The 25,608-nt window shown below is 41.2% G+C and overlaps 3 protein-coding genes across 4 annotated transcripts; 1 reads left to right on the top strand and 2 right to left on the bottom strand.

Moving 5' to 3' along the window:
- Positions 1-1,120: 1,120 nt before the first annotated feature.
- Positions 1,121-6,353, bottom strand: LOC124626569 (uncharacterized). Its single transcript, XM_047152348.2, has 6 exons — positions 6,181-6,353; positions 5,385-5,439; positions 3,023-3,939; positions 2,603-2,664; positions 1,795-1,943; positions 1,121-1,641 (listed from the first exon to the last, which is right to left on the bottom strand). Exons 2-6 carry the CDS (start codon positions 5,422-5,424, stop codon positions 1,550-1,552), a joined length of 1,260 nt encoding a protein of 419 aa, XP_047008304.2. The 5' UTR covers positions 5,425-5,439; positions 6,181-6,353; the 3' UTR covers positions 1,121-1,549.
- Positions 6,354-10,020: 3,667 nt separating this feature from the next.
- On the top strand, positions 10,021-15,092 carry aptx (aprataxin). Of its 2 annotated transcripts, XM_017461026.3 has the most exons (9): positions 10,021-10,176; positions 11,225-11,359; positions 11,676-11,722; positions 11,799-11,852; positions 12,004-12,246; positions 12,988-13,047; positions 13,364-13,590; positions 13,865-13,968; positions 14,162-15,092. In XM_017461026.3, exons 2-9 carry the CDS (start codon positions 11,230-11,232, stop codon positions 14,314-14,316), a joined length of 1,020 nt encoding a protein of 339 aa, XP_017316515.1. In that variant the 5' UTR covers positions 10,021-10,176; positions 11,225-11,229; the 3' UTR covers positions 14,317-15,092. The 2 variants fall into 2 exon arrangements, with proteins under 2 accessions (XP_017316515.1, XP_017316516.1); XM_017461027.3 differs by lacking the exon at positions 10,021-10,176 and having other exon boundaries at positions 11,266-11,359; positions 11,952-12,246.
- Positions 14,587-22,856, bottom strand: slc44a1a (solute carrier family 44 member 1a). The gene is made up of 16 exons (XM_053677316.1): positions 22,329-22,856; positions 22,020-22,106; positions 21,201-21,343; positions 20,162-20,298; positions 19,850-19,943; positions 19,367-19,536; positions 19,093-19,182; positions 18,658-18,797; positions 18,082-18,268; positions 17,404-17,572; positions 16,823-16,979; positions 16,635-16,718; positions 16,151-16,288; positions 15,770-16,006; positions 15,087-15,167; positions 14,587-15,002 (listed from the first exon to the last, which is right to left on the bottom strand). The coding sequence occupies exons 1-16, from the start codon at positions 22,350-22,352 to the stop codon at positions 14,979-14,981; spliced, it is 1,962 nt and encodes a 653-aa protein (XP_053533291.1). The 5' UTR covers positions 22,353-22,856; the 3' UTR covers positions 14,587-14,978.
- Positions 22,857-25,608: the final 2,752 nt, after the last annotated feature.

Raw genomic sequence — 25,608 nt, 5'->3', positions numbered from 1 at the left:
ACACTAACTACATGAGACGACACAGAACTAAACAAGATCTACACATTTCTACATAAAGTGCATGTGCAGATGTGTGCAAACACCACAGGACTGTACAGTAACTACTAAAACAGGGCAATAGGCAAATGGAGTACATGCAAGCTCTGCGCACAGAGGCTGAAGGCAGGATTCAAGCCCTCAGAAACCTCAGAGGTGTCAAACATGCTAACCACTAAGCCACCATGCACCACTGCAGATACACCACTGGCATTACAGATTAGGACGGGGTAAAAACAAGATACTTCTGTAAAAATTTAAATTCTCCATAGTAAACTAGTATTGTCCAAAATCCTCCCACAGTTATTTTTTGTTGTCCTTTAAAGTTAAATAACATTTAAATAAAATAATTTCACTGTTACATAGTGAATGAGAAAGCTCTTAGATGCTGAAAGACATGACTGATAGATATTCGGTCTTTTGATATTCGGTCTTCAGTACCGTAAAAATGGTTACTGTAAAGTTTACTATATAAAGGTTGTACTTACGATGAAAAACAATGATCCAAGTTCCATTAACAAACAGTTCACATCAAAAAGGTCAGGGACTAAGAAGTATTTGAAACATGGTCTTCATTGTCAAACACCAGGATTGGACCAGGTTCCTTCAGATCTTTACAAACATGTTTATCTAAAATGTTCCCAACATAGCTATTTTAGCCAAGAGCTTTACTTTATGAACCAAAAATTACAGACTGGTTTCATATTCACCGCAATTAGAATTTGCTATACTAAACCCTACATGAGCTACTTTTGAGACCATTTCATACTTGCAACAATAGTATGGAACCTTGACCAAAGACTTGGGGAAGTTCCACTAAGATTTGAACTGTGACAGCTGGATTTAGAGTCCAGAGCTATCGAGCTTAACCTCTTCACTCATTACGCACTCAGTCTTAGTGAACTCACAAAACAGCTCCTGAGTACTGAAGCAGGTCACACAGTTCATCAGCATGAGGCTGTCACCTTACTGAATATTACCCCGGGTATATATATATATATATATGTATGAGTAAATATATAGGGTATTAGCGTATATACAGTATGATTGTATTGTAAGGAATAATACAATTAAAATTACACAATTAAAATTCACAATGTTTATTTAATAAATTATTTAGTCATTGATTGCACACTGATATACAGAAGATATACACAAGTGTGCATATAAGTGACAAAATTTTTATTAACCCTGTTAGCTACACAGCTGTTGTTCCTAAGAATGTTCCTGTTGATCTAAATTTAATAAATAAAATACAGCAATCCTTCCGATTGTTTAGATGTAGAGAAATGTTCAGGTAAGTGACCACCCTCATTAAATCCCCAGTTTCAGACGTTCAAAATATTTGTATTTCTCATGAAAGGACCTATTGTTTATAAGAATAAAACACCCTATTCCCTTTTAATCTTATGAATGAAATACTAATCAGTAAAAAGCAAACTTATAGGTCGGATTGTTAAATAGAAATCCGCATTATTAAGGTATCATTGATGTTTTCCGATCAGGTGTAGAGCTAGAAGTGCAATGCCACCGAAAGTAGAAGTGATAGAAGAGACATCCATATCATGGAAAGTGAGCTGGCAATCACTGGTGACATGGAATTACCTGCAAAATATAAACATTATACATAATTTTAATGCACAAATATATACACAAATATATATTTAACCCTAAAATAAAACAAGAAATTTGAGTTTCGTTCATTTCTAATGAATAAACACTAATTAACTAGTGAAGTCTGTGCAAGTGTATACTGACCAAGAGTCTGGACGACCCTGAAGTTTGGATCAACACTAAAGGTCAAGTTGTTAAGTCCATCACGAAGGGTGTTGGTCACTTGGGTCACATCAACATTTGGGCCACTAGAACTGAATAACAGCTTGCTATCTGTCACAATAGAACCGTTCCTGAAAAGACACAAACAGAGAGCTACAGGTTAAATTCATTCATTAAACAAGAAACAAAGAAATATTTGCTGTGGCCAGAGCCACATCACCTGCTCTCGCCTGGTTTCCCACTGACGCTAAGCAGGGCTGAGCTTGGCCAGGACCTGGATGGGAGACCTCCACGTTACTGCTGGAGGTGGTATTAGTGAGGCCAGCAGTGGGCGCTTACCCCGTGGTCTGTGTGGGGCATAATGCCCCTGTATAGTGATGAGGACACTATACTGTAGGAAAAAAAAATTCTCAGATGAGAAAGTAAACAGTCCTGACTATCTGTGATCGCTTCTCAAAAAGAGTCGGGGTGTAACCCCGGTGTCCTGGCCAAATTCCCCCATATAGATCCCTTATCTATCATCCTAATAATCTCCATCCCTGAACTGTTCTACATCACTCTCTCATCTCCACTAATAGCTGGTGAGTGGTGTGCGTTCTGGAGCACTATGGCTGCCGTCACATCACACTTGTGGTGGTTGAAGAGATCCATTAACACACACACACACACACACACCCCTCCCCCACCACCCATATTATGCAAAGTGCTTTGAGTATCTAGAAAAGAACTATATAAAAAAAAAAATCTAAGGAATTATTTATAATATTCAGAACCATGTCTTCTTTCTTACCTAAATGCTAGAATTTGCATGCGGATGAAGTTTTGAAAGGCTTTCTTGTACAATGGTTCAACCTAAAAAAAAAATTAAAAAAAAAAAAAGAACGAAAAGAAGAAGAAGAAAAATGAATCAGGTGTTCAAAAAAACATAAAACCCACTGATAAACTGGTTTGTTATTTAGCCATAGATAAAGTTATCAATAACAAATTACATTTAGACAAAAGAAAATGCTCAAATTCATACAAAACTGTGCCCCATGGCTGAATCACAAAAATCAGACATGCCCTGCATCCTACTAACAGAAACACACGATTAGAACCAGGTGAGCTGTTCACGTTGTCTTATACGCCAATATAAGTGTTAATATGGCAGAACGTCATGTTTAGAAGAATTAAATAGATTGTAAATGGTGGCATTATCTCTAAAGCATACCTGATTACTGATATTTGTAGCTTTTTCTATAAACCGTGTAGAGAGCGGATTAGACAGTTCTGCAACAAAGATTTCATTGATGCTGAAGGTCAAGGTGAAAGTTGCAGCTGCTGGTGCTGTGGAAGTTGGGGCCGTTGTAGAGCTGGTGTTAGCTGTGTTTGGGGTTGAAGTCATGGCCGTTGTAGAGCTGGTGTTAGCTGTGTTTGGGGTTGAAGTCGTGGACGTTGTAGAGCTGGTGTTAGCTGTGTTTGGGGTTGAAGTCGTGGACGTTGTAGAGCTGGTGTTAGCTGTGTTTGGGGTTGAAGTTGTGGACGTTGTAGAGCTGGTGTTAGCTGTGTTTGATGTGGAAGTCATGGCCGTTGTAGAGCTGGTGTTAGCTGTGTTTGGGGTTGAAGTCATGGCCGTTGTAGAGCTGGTGTTAGCTGTGTTTGTGGTTGAAGTCATGGCCGTTGTAGAGCTGGTGTTAGCTGTGTTTGGGGTTGAAGTTGTGGACGTTGTAGAGCTGGTGTTAGCTGTGTTTGGGGTTGAAGTCGTGGACGTTGTAGAGCTGGTGTTAGCTGTGTTTGATGTGGAAGTTGTGGACGTTGTAGAGCTGGTGTTAGCTGTGTTTGATGTGGAAGTCATGGCCGTTGTAGAGCTGGTGTTAGCTGTGTTTGATGTGGAAGTTGTGGACGTTGTAGAGCTGGTGTTAGCTGTGTTTGTGGTTGAAGTTGGGGCCGTTGTAGAGCTGGTGTTAACTGTGTTTGCGGTTGAAGTTGGGGCCGTTGTAGAGCTGGGTATGTCTGTGCTTGGGGGTGAATCCTGGGCCGTTGTATTGCTGGGTATGTCTGTGCTTGGGGGTGAAGTCTGGGCCGTTGTATTGCTGGGTATGTCTGTGCTTGGGGGTGAAGTCTGGGCAGTTGTAGGGGTGGTTGTGGCTGTGTTTGGGGTTGAAGTTGTGGCCATTGAAGATGTTTAGAATAGAATAGTGGACCATAACAAAGTTGAAATCACAATTAGAAACTGTTTGATGCTGATTAAACAGAAAACAAGGCAAAGTGCTTCATAAATCTCAGCTGAATCACAGATCTGTTTTATCTATACTGTCAACTTTGAGTGAAACTGCAGAGTCACACTGGTTAATATTTTTAGAAATTTTTTGAACTCAGTGCTTAATATTGATCTATTTTCTGGATTCCTCACACAGTAACGCTCCCTTCAGTCCTGCTGTTTCTAATGTCACCTCATTCCCGAGCACTAAATGTTTCCTGGGTTATGACACTGAAGACTGAATGCAGAAACAGCCACAGATGACTTTTATTGAGGTTCTAATGTTTGAACAAAGAGATATTCCTGCGTAACATATCATCGACTCTTCTCTGTTTGACCAAATTAAACATTTCCTGAGTGTAGATCATCAGAAATTGACATCCCACCAGAGCTTCAATCCAACACTTCTGAGCTAATAATATTCAAATAAAGTCAAATAAAACAACCGATTAAAGCAGGATTTTATATACAAGGAGTTGTACAATTCAACAGACCAACAAAACAATTAATCTAGATATAAATAATCTCACCATTTCAGATCCATTCCTTTCATTAAATCAAATCACAAAGCTGTGCAGAAAATTTATATTAATAATAAGAAGAAGAAGAAGAAGAAGAAGAAGGAGAAGAAGAAGAATATCAATAAGCTTCTCACCATGTGTGGAATCCACCATTTAATACACAAGTGTATATGGAAATAGAATCATAGCGAGTCTGTGAACAAGTTTCTGAATATATGATCATTTAGAAGATCACTCAGCAGATATATCCAGTTAGACCATGATGAGCTTCTACTACCTTTCTGTTTACACATGAAGCCAAGTGTGTTCTCTCACTACCGTCTACACAGACACGCTGAACTGACCAACACCAGTAGTTTGGCTACAGAATTAAGCATAGATATGTATCTATAACTCCTTTATGACAAAAGACTGAGCGCTCTACACAAAGTACCAGTATAAATCATTAGATAGAACACTTTATTACTCCCAGAATTCACAGATTAATGAAGATAAATCTTAGAAACAAGAGCAGATTGTACAACAAGTTTGACAAGTCTGTGGTTATTGTGTCACAGATAAACCAGTGCAGGTTTGATTGATGCTTAATGTGTCAGGTCCGTTCACAAACTCCCAATCACCGGGCTTTGTCCCGTACACCTGAACTTTACCAGAACTTCATGTGTTCTGGTTTTCTGCCCGTGTCTCGATTCTCAGCTTTAATACAGCTTTAACTGAGTGAGTTATATTTGAGCAGGATGACGTCAGTGACGAGAGAAACTGAGATGGAATTCAGACACTCAGGGAAAGAATAGGAAAAAGACAACACTTACCAATCAGACACAAGATAGCCAGAATAACCCTCCAGTCCATTGTGGTGTTTATAACCTAAAAATAAAAACAAGAAATACGTCTATGTTTATAGAAAAGGTTTTTTTTTTAAAAAACAGATATGGAAAAAGTTAAGCAAAGTAAATAACATTTATAGTAAAGTAAGACATTTTTGGACATCAGCCGTGCCAGCCCAGTGTTTCTGTGGCAGGATATATGTATACATCTTTATACTCAACAAATAACACGTTACTTTATATAAAAATAAAAAAGTAATAAAGTGAATTTTAATAATGATAAGGATAATGATAATGATAACGAGTCTTTATTGATCACGTGTACATTACAGCACAGTGAAATTCTTTTCTTCGCCTACCCCGGCGTGTCAGGAAGTTGGGGTCAGATAATAATATGTGAAATAAGTCGGTTTAGAATAACTTCATGCCATACAAGCTTAAAGATAAGTTCCTTTAAATACTGAATATTTAAAATATATTGAATTTTAAGTAATTTATTAATTAATTGTTTTATTTAGTTGTATAATTATATTTAAATTGCCATCACAAACTTATAATTAATTTGTATTTATATGAATATTATAAAAGAATAATAATTATGCCTGCATATAAAATTTATATATATATATATACACATATACACATATATATATATATAAAATCTTATTTGATATTATAAAAACATTCCATCATATTTTTAAGCATAATCCTTGAGTGAACATTACGTATATACATACAGATATATAAATTGTCTATAAGTGACTGATACACTGTACATCACCTGTGTCTACAGGTAGCAGCAGTGGAGTTCTCAGCGCAGTCGCAGTGTCCGAGTGTAAAACACAGAGCAGGTAAGTGGGCTATTTATCCCGAGGGAGTAACAATACATGTACCATAATTATGCCAAACCCATGATGTCAAAAGTCAGTCACAGCTCGGTTGTTTGTTATTTCCCCTGACAACCTGAAAAACAACATTAGCCTTAAATGGCATTTCCTGCAGTTTGATTTAAGACTAAATCTGTTTTTTAAGACTAAATTTGTTTTGTTTAATGAATGCTACAATAATAAGAAATTTATTTTGACTCACAAATTACACTCTATACTTGGCCAAGAAAATGCAGACTGCATTGAGCTAGGATTCATTTATCTACAGACCATCGTACAGACCATGGAAAGCTAATCCATGTGTGGACTCACCTGATGATGATGTGAGGAGTCTCCAGTTCCAGTTCAAATGTTCAGTGGGGTTGAGTTCAGGGTTCTCTACAGGACACTCGAGGTCTTCCACTTTCTTCTAACCTTCACACACCACATCTTCATGGTTACCAATACAGGCATGAATATTTAGCGCACTAACCATATACTGTACATATACAGAGACAGACAGTGGCATTGCTGTACACCCATATTTCAGATTCAACATAAATATTGTACAGATGATAAGCCAGGGGTGTCAATCTCACATTCTGCCCAAGCCACATCAGCATTTTTCTGAGATCTTGAAGGGCCATAAGCTAGGGCCATTAATTATTTAACGTATTATTATCTATTCTATCAATTAACACCCATAATCTAGACTCTGAAAGTAGAGCTGGATGATTCTAGGAAACAGAATGGATAACAGAAAATATTCAAGTCTACGTGCACTTAGATGGTGATATTTATTAAACCGATTAATTAAATTAAACTGATATATCCATGCATTTTTCTGTAGAGCTCATGCTACACAGGGTCACGGGGAGCAGATACCCAAATCATATCTTAAAATTTGACTCCACGTCCCTGTGATTTATATCTATCACGACGTCTGCTCCACATAAAGCAGTGACTTCTTCCTGGTGTCTGTAGCTCATGTTCACATTGGGGTGCTGAAAACAGAGATGGCACTTTGGGCCGGGCCTGCGAGAGATTATAATTTGATCATGGCAAGGCTACCTGGTTGTTATCGCAACTTTTCAAAATGCCAGAGCATCAGCTACAAGATACAGCAATGATCGCAAGTGACGTGTGTTTGAAGAGTGGTGCGTGACATTGGGTTCGATTCCCTTTCACTGTTCTGTTCCTACAATGTTATCATTCCTACCGGAACTGCTAGACAATGGCAAAGCCTTCTCTATCATTAAAGTATACCTTACTTCTGAATCAGCGTTTTCCACAGTGAGATACATCACTCATGCTACCAGAGGACCAGGATTATGGTTGTAACCAAAGTTTTGGATTTTTCAATAATATTATATTTGTGCTCTGATATGAATCTGTTTTTTTTTCCCCCTAATGAGCTGAAACAAGGGCTTAGCTGCAGTCATGTGCCTTAAAACCCAATTCATTTACCAGTCATACTGTATACTATGCAATGCACTTAGTATTTATCCACTTTAGTATTGTATAGTTTACACTATTTCATGTAGTAGTGTGCAGTATGCAAGAGTTTTCATTGTATACTACAGTCATGTAACAACTTCAGAAATATATTACACTACTTCCTTTTTGTGTATTTGTGTATATTTTCAGTTACTGGGCCAAAATGTGTTCATTTTAATCTGTAAAATCAAACATGACGCATGAGGCCACCAGGAAGTGTTTTTGCAATGTATTCTTATTCACATCCTTGTACATATAACAAACCAAAAGGAAACAAATACCAAATCCCCTAATTGTGCAACAGTGAAAACATTGTCAGTATTTATGACTGTGTTTCTTTAGAGACCTCAAGAGAGACAATGGTATCTATAAACATTAGGCACCATTGTGTCCAATGTTCATAGAGACCATCATTTGTTTTGAAGAAGAGACATTAGGCACCATAGTTTGTCACAAACAAATTAAAAACTTCCCGTCACTTTGTACACACAGGTCGCACATGCGTATTTAATTCTTTTGCACTATTTATTTCTTCCACAAGGTGGCAGCAGTGACGCAGGCCCGTTGATTGTGAAGGTAGTCGGAGAAAAAACCGAAGAGACGGAAACGAGTGCAAGTTAGAACGTACCCGCATTTGTATAATTCTAGCCTTAAAGAGTATAAGGAATAGTATATGGGTGCTAATCGTGGCGAGATATTGCCCAAGCATTGATTTTCGTTGTCGTCCTGCACACCAGAAGATCTGCTCTGTACTGACTCCTGTAGGCCAGGAGGGATAGTGCAATTTGTCGTGTTGCGCATGCGTCGACAGCCTGCGTACGTGTCAAATGGAGTATACTTTGAAAAGCTATGCGTGCTCGTAAAAAAAACAAAACAAGTATACAACAGGCTTAAAAAGGACAAAGTCCCCTTCACTTGTTTTGGTCGTGCAGTTATATTATGGAAAGATGTTAGTTTGTTTATCTCAAGTAATATCTTGCAGAGTTTTTCCAAAGAATCTCCAAACTGTTATTTTTGCATTTGTTGAAGCAGATCTAAATGCCTGCTTTATAATGAACCTAATCCCTTTCCTATGTAGATTTTATATTCATAAATGTAAATTGTAAACCATTTTTTTTGTATTCTTACAAGAGATAAAACATTATTTGGTTACAATTTAATCTTCTCAACAAAAAAGAACATGTACACTTTGCACAGCCTACGAACGTTTTACTGTAAATGTGTAATTATAATTTGGGCAATGCCCTCTTTCTTTAGCTTTTATTGCTTTATTTTTTAGTTACTGTATAGTTCTACTTCTGTTTTGAGCTATGGTGTTGTTTGTTTTATTTAACTATTACTTATATTGCTGTTATTCTTAATACTCATTGTTATGTTCTATTTTGGTTGTACCGTACTGTAAACTGAATGTTCAAATAAAGCATTTTAAATAAAATACAAAGTACAAAGTGAAGCATACTTTCTGCTTAACACTCGGAAATGAGTTAGTATTTTTGGCACTTCCGGTTCCATCGTTCCGGGCTTTTGAAGGGGCTTTTTATGCCTGAAATAAGCTGTGTGGTGAACACAAGCTCAAAATGTTTTCATGTTTTATTCTACGACATAAATTACATCAGTAATACCCCACTTTTGAGTTTTAGAGCTTTTACATGTCTTGAAAAAGACGGTCATTTATAAGTGGCTAAATGGGACTACAGAGGCTGTCGGGGAAATTAAACGTCATCACGCCGAACAGGAAAACTCAAATACTACAGCCTCGCTGTGTTTATACTCGCGCACTCGCAAACTATTCCAACTCAAACTTTCCAACTTGTAGATTTACAAATTTATAGTATTTTCCACTTGTACTGTTATTAAAATTAAAGATCGAAAGGGATGTCGGAAGCTTTAGTGGAGGTGACGTTGAGGTCATGCGACCGCTGTGTAGTTCGTTTATAGGCTAACTTTAGCTTTTTACTTCTGCTGATTGTATTTAGGCTTCAAAATTCATGAACGTTATGTTTATATGTGAAGATTATCTTGATAAACGAAACGTGTACGAATCATAAACCTTTGCTGGTCACAGAGTTTATTTTCTGCAATAATCCAAGAGCCAATGGAAAAATCAGGGTGAGATTCGACTTGTATTTTGAAATACAAGACCGGAAGTGAACCACAAATGCGCCATTAAATTTCAAATTGGTTCAATTCCAAATACCATTGTATTGTCCACTTGCTTCACTACATAGTGGCTCTGGGGCGTGGTTTCCTACAGCGTACAGGTTTCCTAGTGAGCGTGTGCAGGGGGTCAGTGGCGTTTGGGACGCGGCCGGTGGTCCATGTTTCACAGAGCTAGGTTGATGTTATAGAGAAACGCGGACTAGACTGTTCTAGAACCTCAACTGAGGACCAGAGCAACACGTTTCAGAACACAGGTAACTGTTTATCCGTTTAGTGGACCGAGTTACACGTTTATTGGTGTGGAATAAGTTTGAATCAGATGGTGGTTTTGTTCACGCTGCTTTATTTCACCGGATGATTTGATCCAGCTGTTAATGTTAATGCGGTTAAAACACTGTGCAGGTTCTCTCCTCAACATGAGGCTGGCTTTTATTTTCATTATTTCAGTATCAGTCCACCTCCCAGTCTGATCCCAGTCCATCTCCCAGTCTGATCCCAGTCCATCTCCCAGTCTGATCCCAGTCCATCTCCCAGTCTGATCCCAGTCAATCTCCCAGTCTGATCCCAGTTCACCTGAAGCAGCTAACGATCACCCCGAGCTTAGCAGGAGAACACTCACCTGTACACACAGGGTTCTCCCAGAGGTCCACTCACCAATCCAGCTCTAACCTGGTTCTGAGACTGTACAACACCAACACACCGAGATCCACGAGAGACGCGTTTAAACCGAGTGATCCCTGCTGAAAAAAACAATAAGAACTGTCCTGCAACTTCTACTGGATTTTAATGGAAATCGTAATGGTCTCTGTTGGTAATTTGTTGCCTTCTATTGGTGGCAGGTTATGTCTAGTGGATCCCATTAAGGTAATGGTTTTAATGGTTAACAGCTGATGAAACCATTAGAATTTCTGTGGTGGTTTCTATTGGGTTTTTTTCAGCAGGGATGTCTCATTATTCAAATAAACAAATGTTTTGGGGGTTAATAACTAATATATTTAACTCTGGATACGCAGTCACAATGATCTTAAAAACAGTTTATACTTCCTATTATTTATTTATTTATTTTTAATAGGGGGAAACAACAAAACCAGTATGTAGTGTTGAAAGAAATATAACATCTTTTGTGATAATGTATTTCTAGTTAGTGTAATACTGGCCTGGTGTGTGTGTGTGTGTGTGTGTGTGTGTGTGTGTGTGTGTGTGTAAAATTGACAGTATTTCTGTATTATCTCATAATATTCCTGCAATGAAAGTGAGGAGTAGAAGGTTTGTGCGTGTCTGATCTGTCGGTGTGGTTTTCAGGGGAGATGCCGACCTGTTGGCTTGTTCGTGCGGATGAGAGCCACAAACCCATTCAGCTCCTTCATTATCACACACACACTCTGGGTCGGGGTCCAGAAACTCAGATTAAAGACCAGAAATGCTCCAGGCAGCAAGGTAAACCCACACGAATTAAACACTACACATTCATATTTTAAATCTGAAAGTAAAGTTTTGTAGTCTGATTGAAATCGGATTCTGTGGCTTGGATTTTGGCGTCTGTTTCGAATGAGTTTTTTTTTTTTCCAGATTCATATTTTCAAAGCAATGCTTTACTGTTTGAAATCAAACCCGTGCTAGTTTGCGTTCCTGGAGTCCCTGGATAAGTGCACTGGAAGACTGAAGTGTTCGCAGGATCAGTATTATGTGTTGACTGTGCTGCTGTCTGTCATTAGCACAGCGCTAATCGTAACGCGTCTCTGAACCTTTACAGTCGAACTGAGAGCGGATTGTAACCGAGGATTCGTCACTGTGAAGCAGGTAAGATAATGAAATAGTTTTATTTCAAACCTCCGAGCCACAGTGCTGGAACGCTGATCTGTTCATCGCTTTGCAGTTAGGTAGCAATCCTACAAGCCTGGACGATGTGGTCGTGGGCAAAGGCAATCAGGTAACGCGCACGCACCGTCTTACACATCCTGACATCAGCACGCTTTATCCATGATGGAGGTCATTTCCATGTTTGTCAGTAACGGAGGCTGTTGTACAGGTCGCTGGCTGTAACCGCGTTCCACCCGCGTTTCCTTCACCTCTGCAACCAGGTGACCTTTAAACCCGGACAGAAGCTCTACATGGTCAATCGGCTTTATCCGTACACGCTGCAGTTCAGGGAAGAATCGACGTCTGCCGGTGCTTCTGGGGAGAAAAGCAAAGCGATGAAGAGACCGCACCAGAGAGACGCTCATGAAGAGAGAGACCAGGATAAGGAGAAGAGCTGCAGAGTCTCAGCACCTTCCTGTTCGAACAGCGCGGCTCGGCCAGACCAAACACACGCACCTGAAAAGGTCGGTCTCGCTCCTCACCCCGTTTTCGTCTGTAAATCCTTTACATTACTTACATTGTTGATTTATGTAACCGAGGGAAATCAGACTGATTGAAACTTTTACATAAACGCTCTTGTAGTATTATTTCTGCTGAAGATCCTATTCGCCCGGTCACGTGATGTACGATGGACATGATCTACTAAAATGGCATGTTGGGATATTTTTGCAGAAGGAGTAATAGAGGAAAATATTTATCATCTTAAAAGTTAATATAAAGTGATGATTTGTTAGAAAGCTTAGAACACCTTATAAAAACCTGCATGTTGTCACATTTACAGCATCAGAACCGCCAAGTCCAATATGACAACGCTGAACATCCGATATTTCCGATATTATCCGATATAAGCGTCACTTACACCAGAATAGGTCGGTTTCATTTGGGCGTCTTTGCAAACTTGTTTTTGTTCTTAAATGTACTAAATGACAAACAGCGCATTGCAATTATTTCCATGATTTATCCGAATGCTTAGCACACATGATCAGACCTGAACCTCGTCATACTGCTCGTTTATTTAATAATGATTACCTTACCTTCCATGCAGTCGATGAGCAGAGAGTTTTACTCGAACATCGCTGGGTTTAGAAATCCACTACAAGTACATTTAAATAATTGGACCGATATTTAGCAGTTTATTGTTATTTACTGTGTGGTGTATTAGCGTGTAGATTTCCCCACGCTAACGCAGGGCCTGTTCTCCACAGGAACCCGCAGCACACTGGAGTCAGGGGCTGAAAGTCTCCATGCAGGACCCCAGCATGCAGGTAGCACACACCACCTTCCAGCTACTTTGGGTAACGTGACGTAAATCTGGTCCTACGATTCATCAGCTAGTGCAGATTATATTTTCATTCTGTCCCTCCTCCTGATATCGAATCAGTCGCTGCAGCTTTTGGTGCCAGGTATCTAATCTATAATCTGGAGCAGAAAGTAGGACTGCAGAACACCGTGTCTGCGTCCTGCGTGAATGGTACTTCAGGGTAATCATGGGAAATGAACACAAGCTTGTGGACTGAAAGCAGAAGCGTGTTCCTGACGCACTCATCCACATCCCGTATCCTTGCTGTACCCTTGCCGCAGGTGTACAAAGACGAGAAGGTGGTGGTGATTAAGGACAAGTACCCGAAGGCACGGTTCCACTGGTTGGTTCTGCCGTGGGACTCCATCTCCAGCCTGAAGGCCCTGAGGCCCGAGCACGTGGAGCTGCTGAAGCACATGGAGCGAATCGGGGCCCGCATGGCGCAGCAGTGTCCCGGCTCCGACACGCTACGCTTCCGTCTGGGTTACCACGCCATTCCCAGCATGAGGTCCGACATGTTACTGTAACTCGGGTCGCAGGTGTGAGACGGAGAACGGGAGAGGGAGGAGGTCACAATGTTAAACTAAGGGTTCCATTGCAGTGTTAAACATGTATTCAGATGTATTAGTATATATTATAAATATTAGTATATATGTTCCACAGTGTTAGGTGTTGTTTAAGTGTGTCTCCATGCTGCTGTCCAGTTCTGGATTGTGATTGGTCGGAAGCTGTTGATTTAATTTTCTCTAACAGCAGCGCTCTCTGCTTCCGTCCTCGTACAGTCACGTTCACCTTCACGTAATCAGCCAAGACTTTGATTCTCCGTGTCTGAAGAATAAAAAACACTGGAACTCCTTCACCACTGACTACTTCATTGAATCTCAGGGTGAGTTATCTGGAGATGATCTACTGCTCCACAGAACTTGTGTCTGTATTAAAGAGTCACGTATCGTACTTGTTAGGGTTCGACTCGTTCATGCTGTGTGTTGGACGTTTATAAATCCATCCTGTTCGCTGCAGAACCCGTTTCTCACGTCCGCGATGTCGCTGATGATTAACGGCAGATGTTTGTGTTGCAGATGTTATCGCGATGTTGGAGAGAGACGGTCGCGTGAGCGTGAAGGACGGCACCAGCGAGCTGCTGAAGCTGCCACTGCGCTGCCACGTCTGCCACCAAGAGCAAACCACCATCCCCAAGCTGAAGGAACATCTCCGGGGTCACGCCTCGTCCTGAACGAAATGCCTTCAGTGATGTGAATACTGCGGGACGGCGTTAATCAGTTGTTAAGAGTTAATAAAAGTGTGAGTGAAGTTACAGGTTTAGTTCTAGAGCAGTGTTCAGTGTTGGACGTTCGTGAAGGCTGAAATAAAAAGCCACAAGTTGATCAGAAGTCTTGCGTGTTTGCCAAGCGCTCAGTTTCACCACGGTGCCGTGAGAACGTTCTACACAACTGTGTACAGAACACGAACTCTATCAGCAGAAATAAACCACAACGAGACGGGGTCCATTCACCCTGCAATAACCTTTATTCACCTTTAATTAGTTGAGCATTTCCCTTTCACACCGCACACACGAGAGACTTGTCTACATAATTCATATTATAGAATTCATCAGTAGAGGGGGGAGCACATGGTGTACGGGTTTTATCTAAAGGAGAACATTATAAAAAGAGAACGTGAAAGTAAAAAAAACACGAGTATAAAATGACTACGAACGTACAAAATATTATTGCTAACCATTTTTACAAAAAAACGACAGTTTATTCGCTGTATTTGCGAGGTGCTGTACAGCGTACAGCGCCTCGGCCTAATGCTACAGTCATCAATTTATTAATCACCTAAAGAAAAATCCATCCCTGGAGTGTTGAGATTAAATCAGTAGCACCTGAAGTTTCTTTACGCTAACGTCTCTCCTGCCGTCTGAAACACAAAACATGAACACGATTCATTTCATGGCTTAAAATAATAATAATAATAATAATAATAATAATAGAATGGATGTACCATGGGTTTCATCTCCCTGCTGTCTCCACCCTCTGCTTTCCTCCCCTCCACCTCGGCCTTCCTGCTGCTCTCCACAAACTCCTACAGAGTCACAAACACAGCATCAATGACTGTTCAAGCCCCGAGAGTCTAACCTTCACACCTACGCTCCCTTTTACTTTCTAAACCTTTCTAGAAGGAGTCTCCAGTGTCAGTGCTTTGTACCAGAGGTAAAGCTGCAGTGTTTCTGTTGGAAATGTTATGTTTAATTTTTTGGCAACTTTATGTTTTCCGACATCTTCAGGACAGAGGAGTTTACACTGCTTCGCTGTTTCTCGGTAACAAAACAAGCTGTGATTTTTATTTTTTTTATCTTATTAACTTCAAAAAAGAGAATGGAGCGAGGGATGGTGAAGGAACGAGTGTTTATAGCTGCTATAACGTAAACGAGAACAGGAACTAGATGTTCAATAACATTAAATGTAAGTATAAATGGATGAAATGCATGTTCTGACTATTTAACAAATGAAAAAGTGTAACTGTTTGCCGAGTTGCTGTGGCGTAAGAGGAATAAAACACTCGGGGTTTTATTAGTTACATTTTACACCATGCAGATCATCCTGAGATGAAGTTCTCGTAGTACAAGTGTTTAAGATAAGACAATACTTTACTGACCGAGATCAGGAGGTATAGTAAAGGGTTACCATGAGGGCTTTGTCCATGTAGTATTCCCTGCCGGGGCTGCCGTCGTTGTACTTGGTGTCGATGGCGAAACAGAGGAAGAGAACATCCACCACCATCTCGAACACGGACAGGAAGCAGTGAGCCACCAGGAAGGCGAACACACACACGATGATGAGCGGCAGAACCCAGACCGTGTACTCACGCTGGTAATTCAGCGCCAGTACGCCCGCAAACGCGGTGCAGGACACGACCAGAACCTGGACATCCAAACACAGCAGTTACATCCCCACATCGAGGTCATACGGAAACTTCTTCAGTACGTCAGTTTCCTCGCGTTCCAGAGAAATAGAAACGCACACGGTTTAGTGACGTTAACGTGACGTCTGAGCACGCAGTCGTACCTTCCCCAGGAACAGGACGAAGTCTCCGACGGAGTTGATGGTGGCCACGCGCAGCACGTTCTCCGCCAGGATGATCAAGGCGTCTCGAGCAGACGTGCAGAAGCTGGTGCTGTTAATCGCCGTAGCGATGTAGGCGTTCTACAGAAAAGAACAGGATCACTGTTTAAAAAAATATTCACCTCAAAATTTAACATCAAATGCACAAAACGATTGTTTATGTTATGATAAATTACATCTCCGACACACGATCCCATCTGTAACGTACATCCGTTTAAAACAACAAGCCATGATTCGTGATTAGAGTTAAGAACGGTGAGAATTTTACAGCGGTGTTCGTCACAGCTATAGAGATTATAATCTTAAATATGAAATTAGTTCATTTTTATAACTGATAAAGAAACAGTCTGCAGTTCACACACTCCTACATCAGCAGTGAGAAAGCAAAGGCTTTAAAATTCATCAGTGTGTGTGTATGTGTGTGTACCTGGTTCAGGTAACTGAGGCACTTCTCGAGACACCACAGGCAGCACACACACGCTTTCAGCATACAGCGAGCACAGGCGTTTTCCTACAAATCCATTACATTCACACTGAGATTATTCCAAAACCCCAAAGACACGGATTTTACGGCACGTCGGTGTGAAATGATCGTGTACAGTGACTCTGACTCACGCTGCCTTTGAGCTGGCTGTGTATGTAGGTGAGGATGAGGCGTGGGATCTCCACCAGCGTGATGATGAACGCTCCTTTCGCCACCGTGCCGAGGTGATAACGCATCAGATCCATCACTGAAGACAAGATGGGCGTCGGAGGAAGCTGAGACTTCTCCCTGTCACACAGGAGGAGCAGAGTAAAGCAAACACACGGCGCTGTAGAGTTCTGGATTGTGATTGGTCAGAAGGTGGTGATTAGTTCTCTATAACAGCGGCTCTGACAGTAGCGCAGGTTTAAATTAATGCACTCGGGCTAATACGTTATCGTTGCTATAGTAACGGCTCGTTCGCAGGGACTTGTACAGCGCACGCTCTTCATAAACGGATTTGTTTTAAAAACGTGTGTAATGGTCGATACGGTGAAGTTTTCTGTAAGGAGATGTTTATGTAATGTTTATGGAAGGAGTCTCCAGTGTCAGCGCTGTGTAGCATCTTCAGGACAGAGTGACTGAATAGGGTGTGGTGTTGCAGATGAGTGTGAAACATCTCTGGGATGCATTACTCCTAGACATTTGTGTGGTATGACCTCTGACCTTTTACCTGGTGAAGTAATACGTAACGACCGCCCCTGCTATCGTCATTTGCTGGCAGGCCAGGATGAACTCGCTGATCCAGATGAGACCGACAGCGTGGTACCACACCATGTACTGTAACGGCTCGTGCATCCGGAACTCCACCAGCCCCGTCTGATTATTCTTCACTGGACTTCCTGGAGAACAGACACACATCACACATTCATCCAGGAGTCTCCAACCTTCGAACCCACGTGTACATGCTGGCTTTCATTCCGGCCAAACTGGAGGCACACTTGATGGTTAACTGGCGAGCAGGATAAAGTGATTAAACCAGTGGAGTCGGGGGTGAATCCTGCCCGGTGATCATCTCTCCACTTCATGCTAAACATATTATCTACTAAAGTAATGAAGGTACGATGTGCAGAGCCTCAGGAGACTTCCAGCACCACAGTGCTGGTGAAGATCACCCAGGAACAAGCTTGGAGAAAGTCACAGACATGAAATCGACCTTCCATCTCACGTTTAAGCTGAATTTAAGTAGAGCTTCAAGTCAAATCTACATCAATTAAAAGTCCATTTTCCATCAAATTTAAAACGACTTTAAATATAATTCAACTCTAATTTCCATCAGAGTTCAATCAGATTTGAACAACAGTCCGATTTAAGCAACTCGGCGTGACGTAGCACCGAACGTACGACGGACCTGCGGTGCCGAGAAGCAGCAGCACGGTGATCCAGTAAACCCAGAACAGCATGAGTGTGAGGAAGGTCCAGAACGGCTGCAGAACCAGCAGAGGAAGAAAACCGAACACTTTACTGGCCACGCGGAACAGAGCGATGGTCAGAGCTACACGCTTCCTCATGAAGAACAGCAGCAGCAGCAGGATCACCTGACACACACAAAAACACGGATCAGTATGACAAAGGTTAACGCTAATGTTCTGTGCATCACTCGGGACGTTCCACTGACCCGGATCATCTAGTGCAGTTCTACAGCATGATTTATGAGATGGAAAGAGTTTTCCCCGAGCTCAGCACTTCTGCTGGTTTCGTAAGAGCAGAAATGATGACCTCATGGCGTACTGGCTGGTGATATTTTTATTCAGAGCACTCGTGCACGATGATGTAATCAAAAATCAGAAAGCGTTTAGAGTCCAGGAAATTTCAATTTGGGAAAAACAAGAATTTTACATTTTAAGTGTTTGATCTGGTTAGAGACATCAAAAAGGTACGGTAAGAAGAAAAAGAATATGAATAATAATAACATCACGCTCTGTACCGTGAAGACTGTAGCTCCTATAGCGTAGATCAGCAGAGCTTTCTGGTTATCTAACGCCACGGCTAGCTCACTCACAGGCAGAGTGGCGTTGACAGACACTCGGTGGTCCACATAAAGCCACCAGAGAACTCCAGTCCCACCTGAGAGAGAAGAAACACCTGCTTACACTACTCACAAACTCGGATTTAAAACGTGTTCAGTAATCAGGTCACTGCGTGTGTACTGATCATCTTATCATTAAACTAGCGTAATCTCCCACACAACCCCACGTTATACTCCAGCGTGTTCAGTTCGGGATTCTCCCGCTCTTTACACTGATGCAGATTTATAACGATGCTGTACGAGTGTGTATATGCATGAGGGGATTTTAAAGACTTGACCGTCATCTTGGGCTCTTTGGTACAATTTCAGTGTAATTATTTCCTAATAACCAACCTAAGGAACCGATTACCACAACGGCGGTGAGGAGCCACACGAGAACTACTGAGATGAAGCGGATCACTCCCATCAGAATGATGGACAGAACTGCAGTGAACATCAGAAAAAAGGATATTAAACATACAAGATAGTAATAACCTCATCACGGTTCTTACTCATCGCTCAGTTCAGTTCAACAACCAAATATTACACCAACACAACAAGCAGCACGAGAAGAACTGGGAGAGAGAAGCAGATAAATGCTAAACAGCGACACTGAGAGAGTGGTTACCCAGCGAAAGTAAACACAGGGCCATAATGATCTCCTTGGAGGTCATGACCCCAGCGATGACCCTGTGCAGAACGCTGTTGTCGCTGACGAACGTGATGAGAGCCTCGGCAAACTTGGAGAAGCAGGAGATGTCGGCCGGAGTGCAGCGGTGGAAGATCGGTAAGGACTGACTGCCAGAGGAGAAAAAAAAACCAGAGAAATATTAAATATTCTGCCATTTATACTGTTCATTCATAATAATATACACTGAGGAACTCGGATCGAAGCTGGGATAAAGTCAGTGTGTTACATCTAAGAGAAATTTAGACATCTGTGAAGCCAAACGTTCAATAAATTAAACATGCTATCAATTAAATTGTCTTCAAATGTATACGAACATCTGCTCTGAACTCGTCAACACTTTAAAGAACGTTCTCCGACGTGAGCGTTACTGAAGAGCAATATTTCATCTGTAACTGGAGGAAGATGGAATAAGGTCTTTGCCTGGGAGGAACTGGAAGTTTGGGGCATTTCGTGGCTCTGTTCGGATCGTCCGGATATCTGTTCGGATCGAGCTCGTACGAACACAAATTAGATCCTGAAAAGAAAAAAAAACACACATCCCTCGGTCGTTAGCGTTCACATCTCGAACCCCGTCTGCTTTTAGAAACAGCTTTATGGACCGTGACGGTCCCTGAACTTCACTTATTATTTTCTCACATTTCCAAACCTGAGATTAAAGAATGTATTTGTTTAAATGTGAAAGAGTCAAACTGATCTGTGCTGTAAACATTAGAGCGCTGATTAAACGCGTACCGTTGGTCTCGGAAAACTTTCTGAGATCGTCGTAAGTCTGCAGTTGTGTTTCTGGACATTTGGAGACACACAGAGCTACAGATCTGATTTTCCTCTTCACGATGTCGACGTTACAGGGATCGAGAAAAAACACGAACCTGCGGGATGGAAGAGTAAACGTATCACAAAAGACCTGTCAAAGTTTATGATTGATCAGCAGGTAAAGCTCTACGTCAACGTGTCACATCAAACAAAGCTGGGGGAATCTGCTTACGGCAAAATAAACACTTTCCCTGCAAATGCAAACAGTTCAGTTCAGTTCAGTTCAGTCCAGTTCAGTTCAGTTCAGGACTGAGGGGAAAATGGCCGTCTGTGCAGCGTCGGTCTGATTTGCTCACTTTAACAGCAAACGGCAGAAAAACACAAAAAACCTGTTAAACTGCTGCGAGTTCCGAGCTTCACGCAGCAGACATCTAAACATATTCTACAGAGTTAACAACTCCCATTCACTCACGTTAGGAAAACTATCTATCACACTTTACTGCATTTCACTGAAAACCTCCAGCCGCCGCCGACGATCAGCTCGGAGCTACATCAGGTGTCTAAACACATGACCCTGTAATAATAATAATAATAATAATAATAATAATAATAAACAGGGATTAAATGACAGGGTCGAACTCCAATCACATACCTGTTTGTTTAATCTAGAAGCTCGTGTTTTAAATGGGAAAGAGATGAAATGTTCCTCATGAGAATGTCCGGAAACCCGGATCATAAAGAGCAGAAAGCCGAGTTTAATATTTAATCACACACTAACGTGAATAAGTGTTTTGTTATGAAGTAAATAAACACAGAAGCAGTTAGTTACACAGTTACCCTGCTGAGTATTTAATCACATCAGCGTCTAACAACAATTATATACGACCTATTTCCAATAACTTTAACCTCATTTACACGGCACGCATGTTCATTTCCTCTTTTTACGTCCGCTCAGTGGATCGTGTTCTTCCTGAACGTTATCGGTAAAGACACTGGAACCGATGGTCATATTACGCACTTATTTGATGTTTCGTCCCGGCCACTGAGTTCGATCCCGGGAATTTTGGTGTTCCTCTGGCCGCAGATGTTGCCGTAACTGTCGTATCCTGAGATGAGCCGGGACGCCGCGCCGGTCGATATGGCAAAGCCGCAAATGAAGAGCTGATGGAGAAACAACAGAAATGTTTATGGTGTGTTTTAAAACGTATCTAGCGTTTCTCTGATTGTCTGATTATGGAATGAAATTGGACTAAGCTGAACCAAAAACAAACACGGTTTAAAAAGTTCCACATGCACATGTATGCTTAACTTGTATTTATGATAAATCCAATACAAATGATCAGATGCCTGAACTCCAACAAACAACACTGTAAGCGTGTTTAAAAGTGTTTCTCAGAGCTTCTGGATGTTTCTTGCTGGTGTTTTAATAAACTCTGACATTGAACTGAGTCAAAAACAAATAAAGAAATCACTAAAAACATATTAGGAAGTTAAAATGGATCAATCTTTGACCATGAGTTTATCTGTATGTTTTTATACAGGGTTATACCCTGCTGAAAAAAACCCAATACAAACACCATTACAAACCATCAGCTAAATATTACCATTACTGTTCCTTAACGGTATCCACTACACCCAACATGCCACCAATAGAAGGCAGCAAATTATCAGTAGAGACCCATAGGGACCATTACAGTTTCCATTAAAACCAATACAACTTCTATGAGGGTTCCTGCTGGGTTTGTTTTTTTCAGTGGGAGGTGAACTGTAATCTGCATTAGATTAGATCCTGCGTTAATATAAACACAGATTTGATATTATTCTTAACATTACTCACCATTCCGATGTTGAATAAAGCGAAGAGGATGAGCCAGGGGATGTCTGTGCATTTTCGATCCTCTAAAGGCTTCCACTCTCGAGTTTTCTGATAATAAAAAACGCAGAAATTAAAGACCAGAGCAGGTTCATTTTCTTCTAAATGTTGACTCAGAACTGCACGCAGCTGCATGTCTGAGGGAATCATCACCATGTTCACCTGCACTCCCTGTCGGAGTTACAGTTAAAGACAAGTGCAGCCGAGCTCAGTTATGCACTTTATTTGAATCTGTAAAGTGTACAAGAAGTGTAAATAAGCTGCTGTTCTCACCCCTGTGCTCCCGCAGCATCCCATAGCAGAGTTCAGTACAGAACATTAAACACACGCACAGGGAGACGCACAGGGTTCAGTACAGAACATTAAACACACGCACAGGGAGACGCACAGGGAGACGCACAGGGAGACGCACAGGGAGACGCACAGGGAGACGCACAGGGAGACGCACAGGGAGACGCACAGGGAGACGCACAGGGTTCAGTACAGAACATTAAACACACGCACAGGGAGACGCACAGGGAGACGCACAGGGAGACGCACAGGGAGACGCACAGGGAGACGCACAGGGAGACGCCTTTCGCAAATGTAACACAAAACAAAGCACAACTACAAATTTCCAACTTAGAAATGCGCAGGTGAAATAAATAATAAACTTCACATTAACCGCATGCGATATCGCGAATAATAAAAGCTTTAACACTAAAATAAAATTAACTCTCCTTTATTGCCTTCGCTTGAGTATTTTTCTGCTTTACTTCCGGGATTTCTCGCCACTGTGTAGCGCGACAGCGTCTCTGACATCACAACAGATCCCGGATCAGGTTTATTCCAAACTTTGTTTCCTATTGGCTGATGACGTCAGAAGCGTCAAGGAGGCTCGTTCCCAAAATGGCTTTCTAGGGCACTACACATGGGGTGTGGAAGAGATTAACACCCTATGTAGTGCACTACTATCAGGGAAAATGGACCAATAAAATAAAAAGTCCCATATAGTGCTGTGCATCCAGTGTTTTAAAGACTTCCTGAAAATGTGCAAACATTAATAACTAAAATAAATAAAACACGCAGTGTAAACATATGTGTACGCTGTATAGTTTTAATTTTTAAGGAATAATTTTGCCACATATGTTTTTGAAAGAAAATAGGAATATTAAAAATTCATTTAAAAAGTTATTCAGTAGTTTTTGCAGTTGTTTGAGTAGTTTATGTTTATTATTTTATGTTTCTATTTGTAATCAATTTGCCCGTTTCCTTGAAGGGTGCCAATAATTATATAATTTATTTTAACGGTTCATGTTCATTCTCATACTTTTTAATCGATGTGTGTCATGGTGGAATCGGTAATATACAACATTCACAGTTAAACAAAACTGACAAATATTTTATTAAAATAAAAAAATTAACAGAGTGAAGATTCTTTCACACAGAACCCGAAACGACTTCAGCTAATTCACACCTGCCCGATAGGTGGCGCTGACCGAGACGGCATTCTACGCTTGCACACTAGGTGGCGAAACCCACTATTCAGCTGATCGGCCTATCGTCTTTCACCATGAGAAGAAGAATAACGGAAACGTAGGCGCAGAGAAATACAACACTTTGTTGTATTAGCTGTTAACTAAATAACTGACTACTACATCCTTCTAAATCCTGTAAGAAACATCTGTCCCTAAACTAACTAAAAAGTCATCAGAACATTATTTTCTAATGAGTATGTGAATATTGACATACACGATCCACCAAATTATCAATGTGTACAGTTGCGAATTTAAAAGTTAAATCACAAACTAGTAAGTGGCTGAAAATAAATACTGCACCAATCAGTCAATAATCTGTTTCATTTCACTTCAAAATATCTCGAAACAGAAGTAATTTAATTAATAAAAAAGTTAAAGTTGCCGCCTCTCAGCTTCCTGTCCGCCATCTTTATTTTTATTTCGCCTCCCATCGCCGTCTCGCGTTGGATTATGTGAAATAGGGCGCTAGCGAGTGTACATCGGATGTCCACTCGAAATCAGAGTGCATTATGGGTATAAACGAGTGAACGAATGTAGGGAATGGAGTTGTTCACTCAGGATTCGGACACCACTACAAAATGGCCGACACCTGATATAAATATAGTGCACTATAGAGGAGACAGGGCGCGGTTTCGGACACAACTTCATTCTCCTCTCTCTTCCGGAATACTCTTCTTCTGTGTTCACACTGGGTTTCAAAACACATTTCTGTCCTATAGCGCCACCTATCGCGCGCTTTTGTGTAACAGCAGCGTCTCAGGGCACGTGATCTAAAGCTCAAATCTAATTGGACAGCTAGTTTCCTCTCTGAGCGACAGGAAAAAAATCAACACACTGGACGAAAGGAAAGTGTCGCTGTGTCGCACCGCGAATTATCCACTTCCGGTGTGAAAAGGTCCATAGAGATCTAATATTTCCGTTCAAGAAAGTCACACAAATTACCGAGGGCACAAGGAGGTTAGCACGTGGTTTCTTCCGGGTACTCCAGTTTCCTCCCCCATTACAAAGACATGATGGGAGGCTGATTGGCATTCCCAAATTCTTCGTAGTGTGTGAATGTGCCGTGCGATGGATTAGCACCCCGCCTTGTGCCCCATGTCCCCAGGGGAAGGCTCCAGGCTCCCCGCAACCCTGTAGGATAACCGGTATAGAAAATGGATGGATGTAGTTACATTTTTGACCGCTAGATGGCGTCAATGTCTCTGTAGATCCTGTGTGTGCGTTTTATTTAATCTTGTTCTACATTTCTTGCTGAGACAAACCTGTACACACACACACACACACACACTAGCGAAGGAAGGCGGCCATCTTGTGCTTTAAAACTGAGAGCAGCTCAGCAGAAGCACGTTTACACTGTACTGTATATTATATTTTATTTAGGTAAAGCATTTCCGCGTCCACAGTGCATGAGAAACAGCTGTGTGTGTGTGTGTGTGTGTGTTTTCCTGCGCTGATGACGTCATGTTCCCCTTTCACCCAGTTTGCAGAGAGCGAGGTTACTGTCGGTCACTGCGCAGACTGCGGAGACTTCTCTCTTCTTCTGCAGACATCACACCTGCGTGTGTTTAATTCTGAGATGATAATAATGATAGTGATAGTAATAATAATAATAATAATAATAATAATAATAATAAATCTAGCACTTGAATGTAAACAGCCCTGTAATAAAACATGGATAAACACTGCACATTTCCACGGAACTTGTTCTTTCAGTGTGTTATGGAGTGGAGGATGTGAGCTCTTTAACAGGTTTATGCATTAATTCTGGATTTTTGTTCCAAAACGCTCACAACAAACATCCACATGCTATACATTCATCTATAAGTGCGGGTTTATTTCCTGATATATTTTATTCTTTCTGCTTTTTTATGTCATGTTGTGTATTTGTGTATAGAGCTATATTTAGCCCCCTCTCCCCCCTCCCCTTTCTGAGGTTACTATCGGGCAAACTGCAGCTCTGTCCAACACACAGCAGTGAAGCAGTGTTCAGTGTCTGTTTCTTCATCTTCATCATCATCATCATCAAACACCGCTTT

This window comes from Ictalurus punctatus, chromosome 29 (genome assembly GCF_001660625.3).
Source record: "Ictalurus punctatus breed USDA103 chromosome 29, Coco_2.0, whole genome shotgun sequence".
NCBI lineage: Eukaryota > Metazoa > Chordata > Actinopteri > Siluriformes > Ictaluridae > Ictalurus > Ictalurus punctatus.
Note: the sequence above shows the minus strand (reverse complement) of the source record. Positions and strands in the feature narration are given on the sequence as shown.

Coding starts and splice junctions, on each gene's coding strand:
- slc44a1a (XM_053677316.1), bottom strand. CDS start 22,352: ATGGGATGCTGCGGGAGCACAGGG. Junction 19,944..20,161: donor AAAGTTTTCCGAGACCAACG/GTACGCGTTTAA, acceptor TTTTCTTTTCAG/GATCTAATTTGTGTTCGTAC. Junction 16,980..17,403: donor GTTACGTATTACTTCACCAG/GTAAAAGGTCAG, acceptor CCTGTGTGACAG/GGAGAAGTCTCAGCTTCCTC.
- LOC124626569 (XM_047152348.2), bottom strand. CDS start 5,424: ATGGACTGGAGGGTTATTCTGGCTATCTTGTGTCTGATTG. Junction 1,944..2,602: donor ATGCAAATTCTAGCATTTAG/GTAAGAAAGAAG, acceptor GTGTCTTTTCAG/GAACGGTTCTATTGTGACAG. Junction 1,642..1,794: donor CAGGGTCGTCCAGACTCTTG/GTCAGTATACAC, acceptor TATATTTTGCAG/GTAATTCCATGTCACCAGTG.
- aptx (XM_017461026.3), top strand. CDS start 11,230: ATGCCGACCTGTTGGCTTGTTCGTGCGGATGAGAGCCACAAACCCATT. Junction 11,360..11,675: donor GAAATGCTCCAGGCAGCAAG/GTAAACCCACAC, acceptor GAACCTTTACAG/TCGAACTGAGAGCGGATTGT. Junction 12,247..12,987: donor AAACACACGCACCTGAAAAG/GTCGGTCTCGCT, acceptor TGTTCTCCACAG/GAACCCGCAGCACACTGGAG.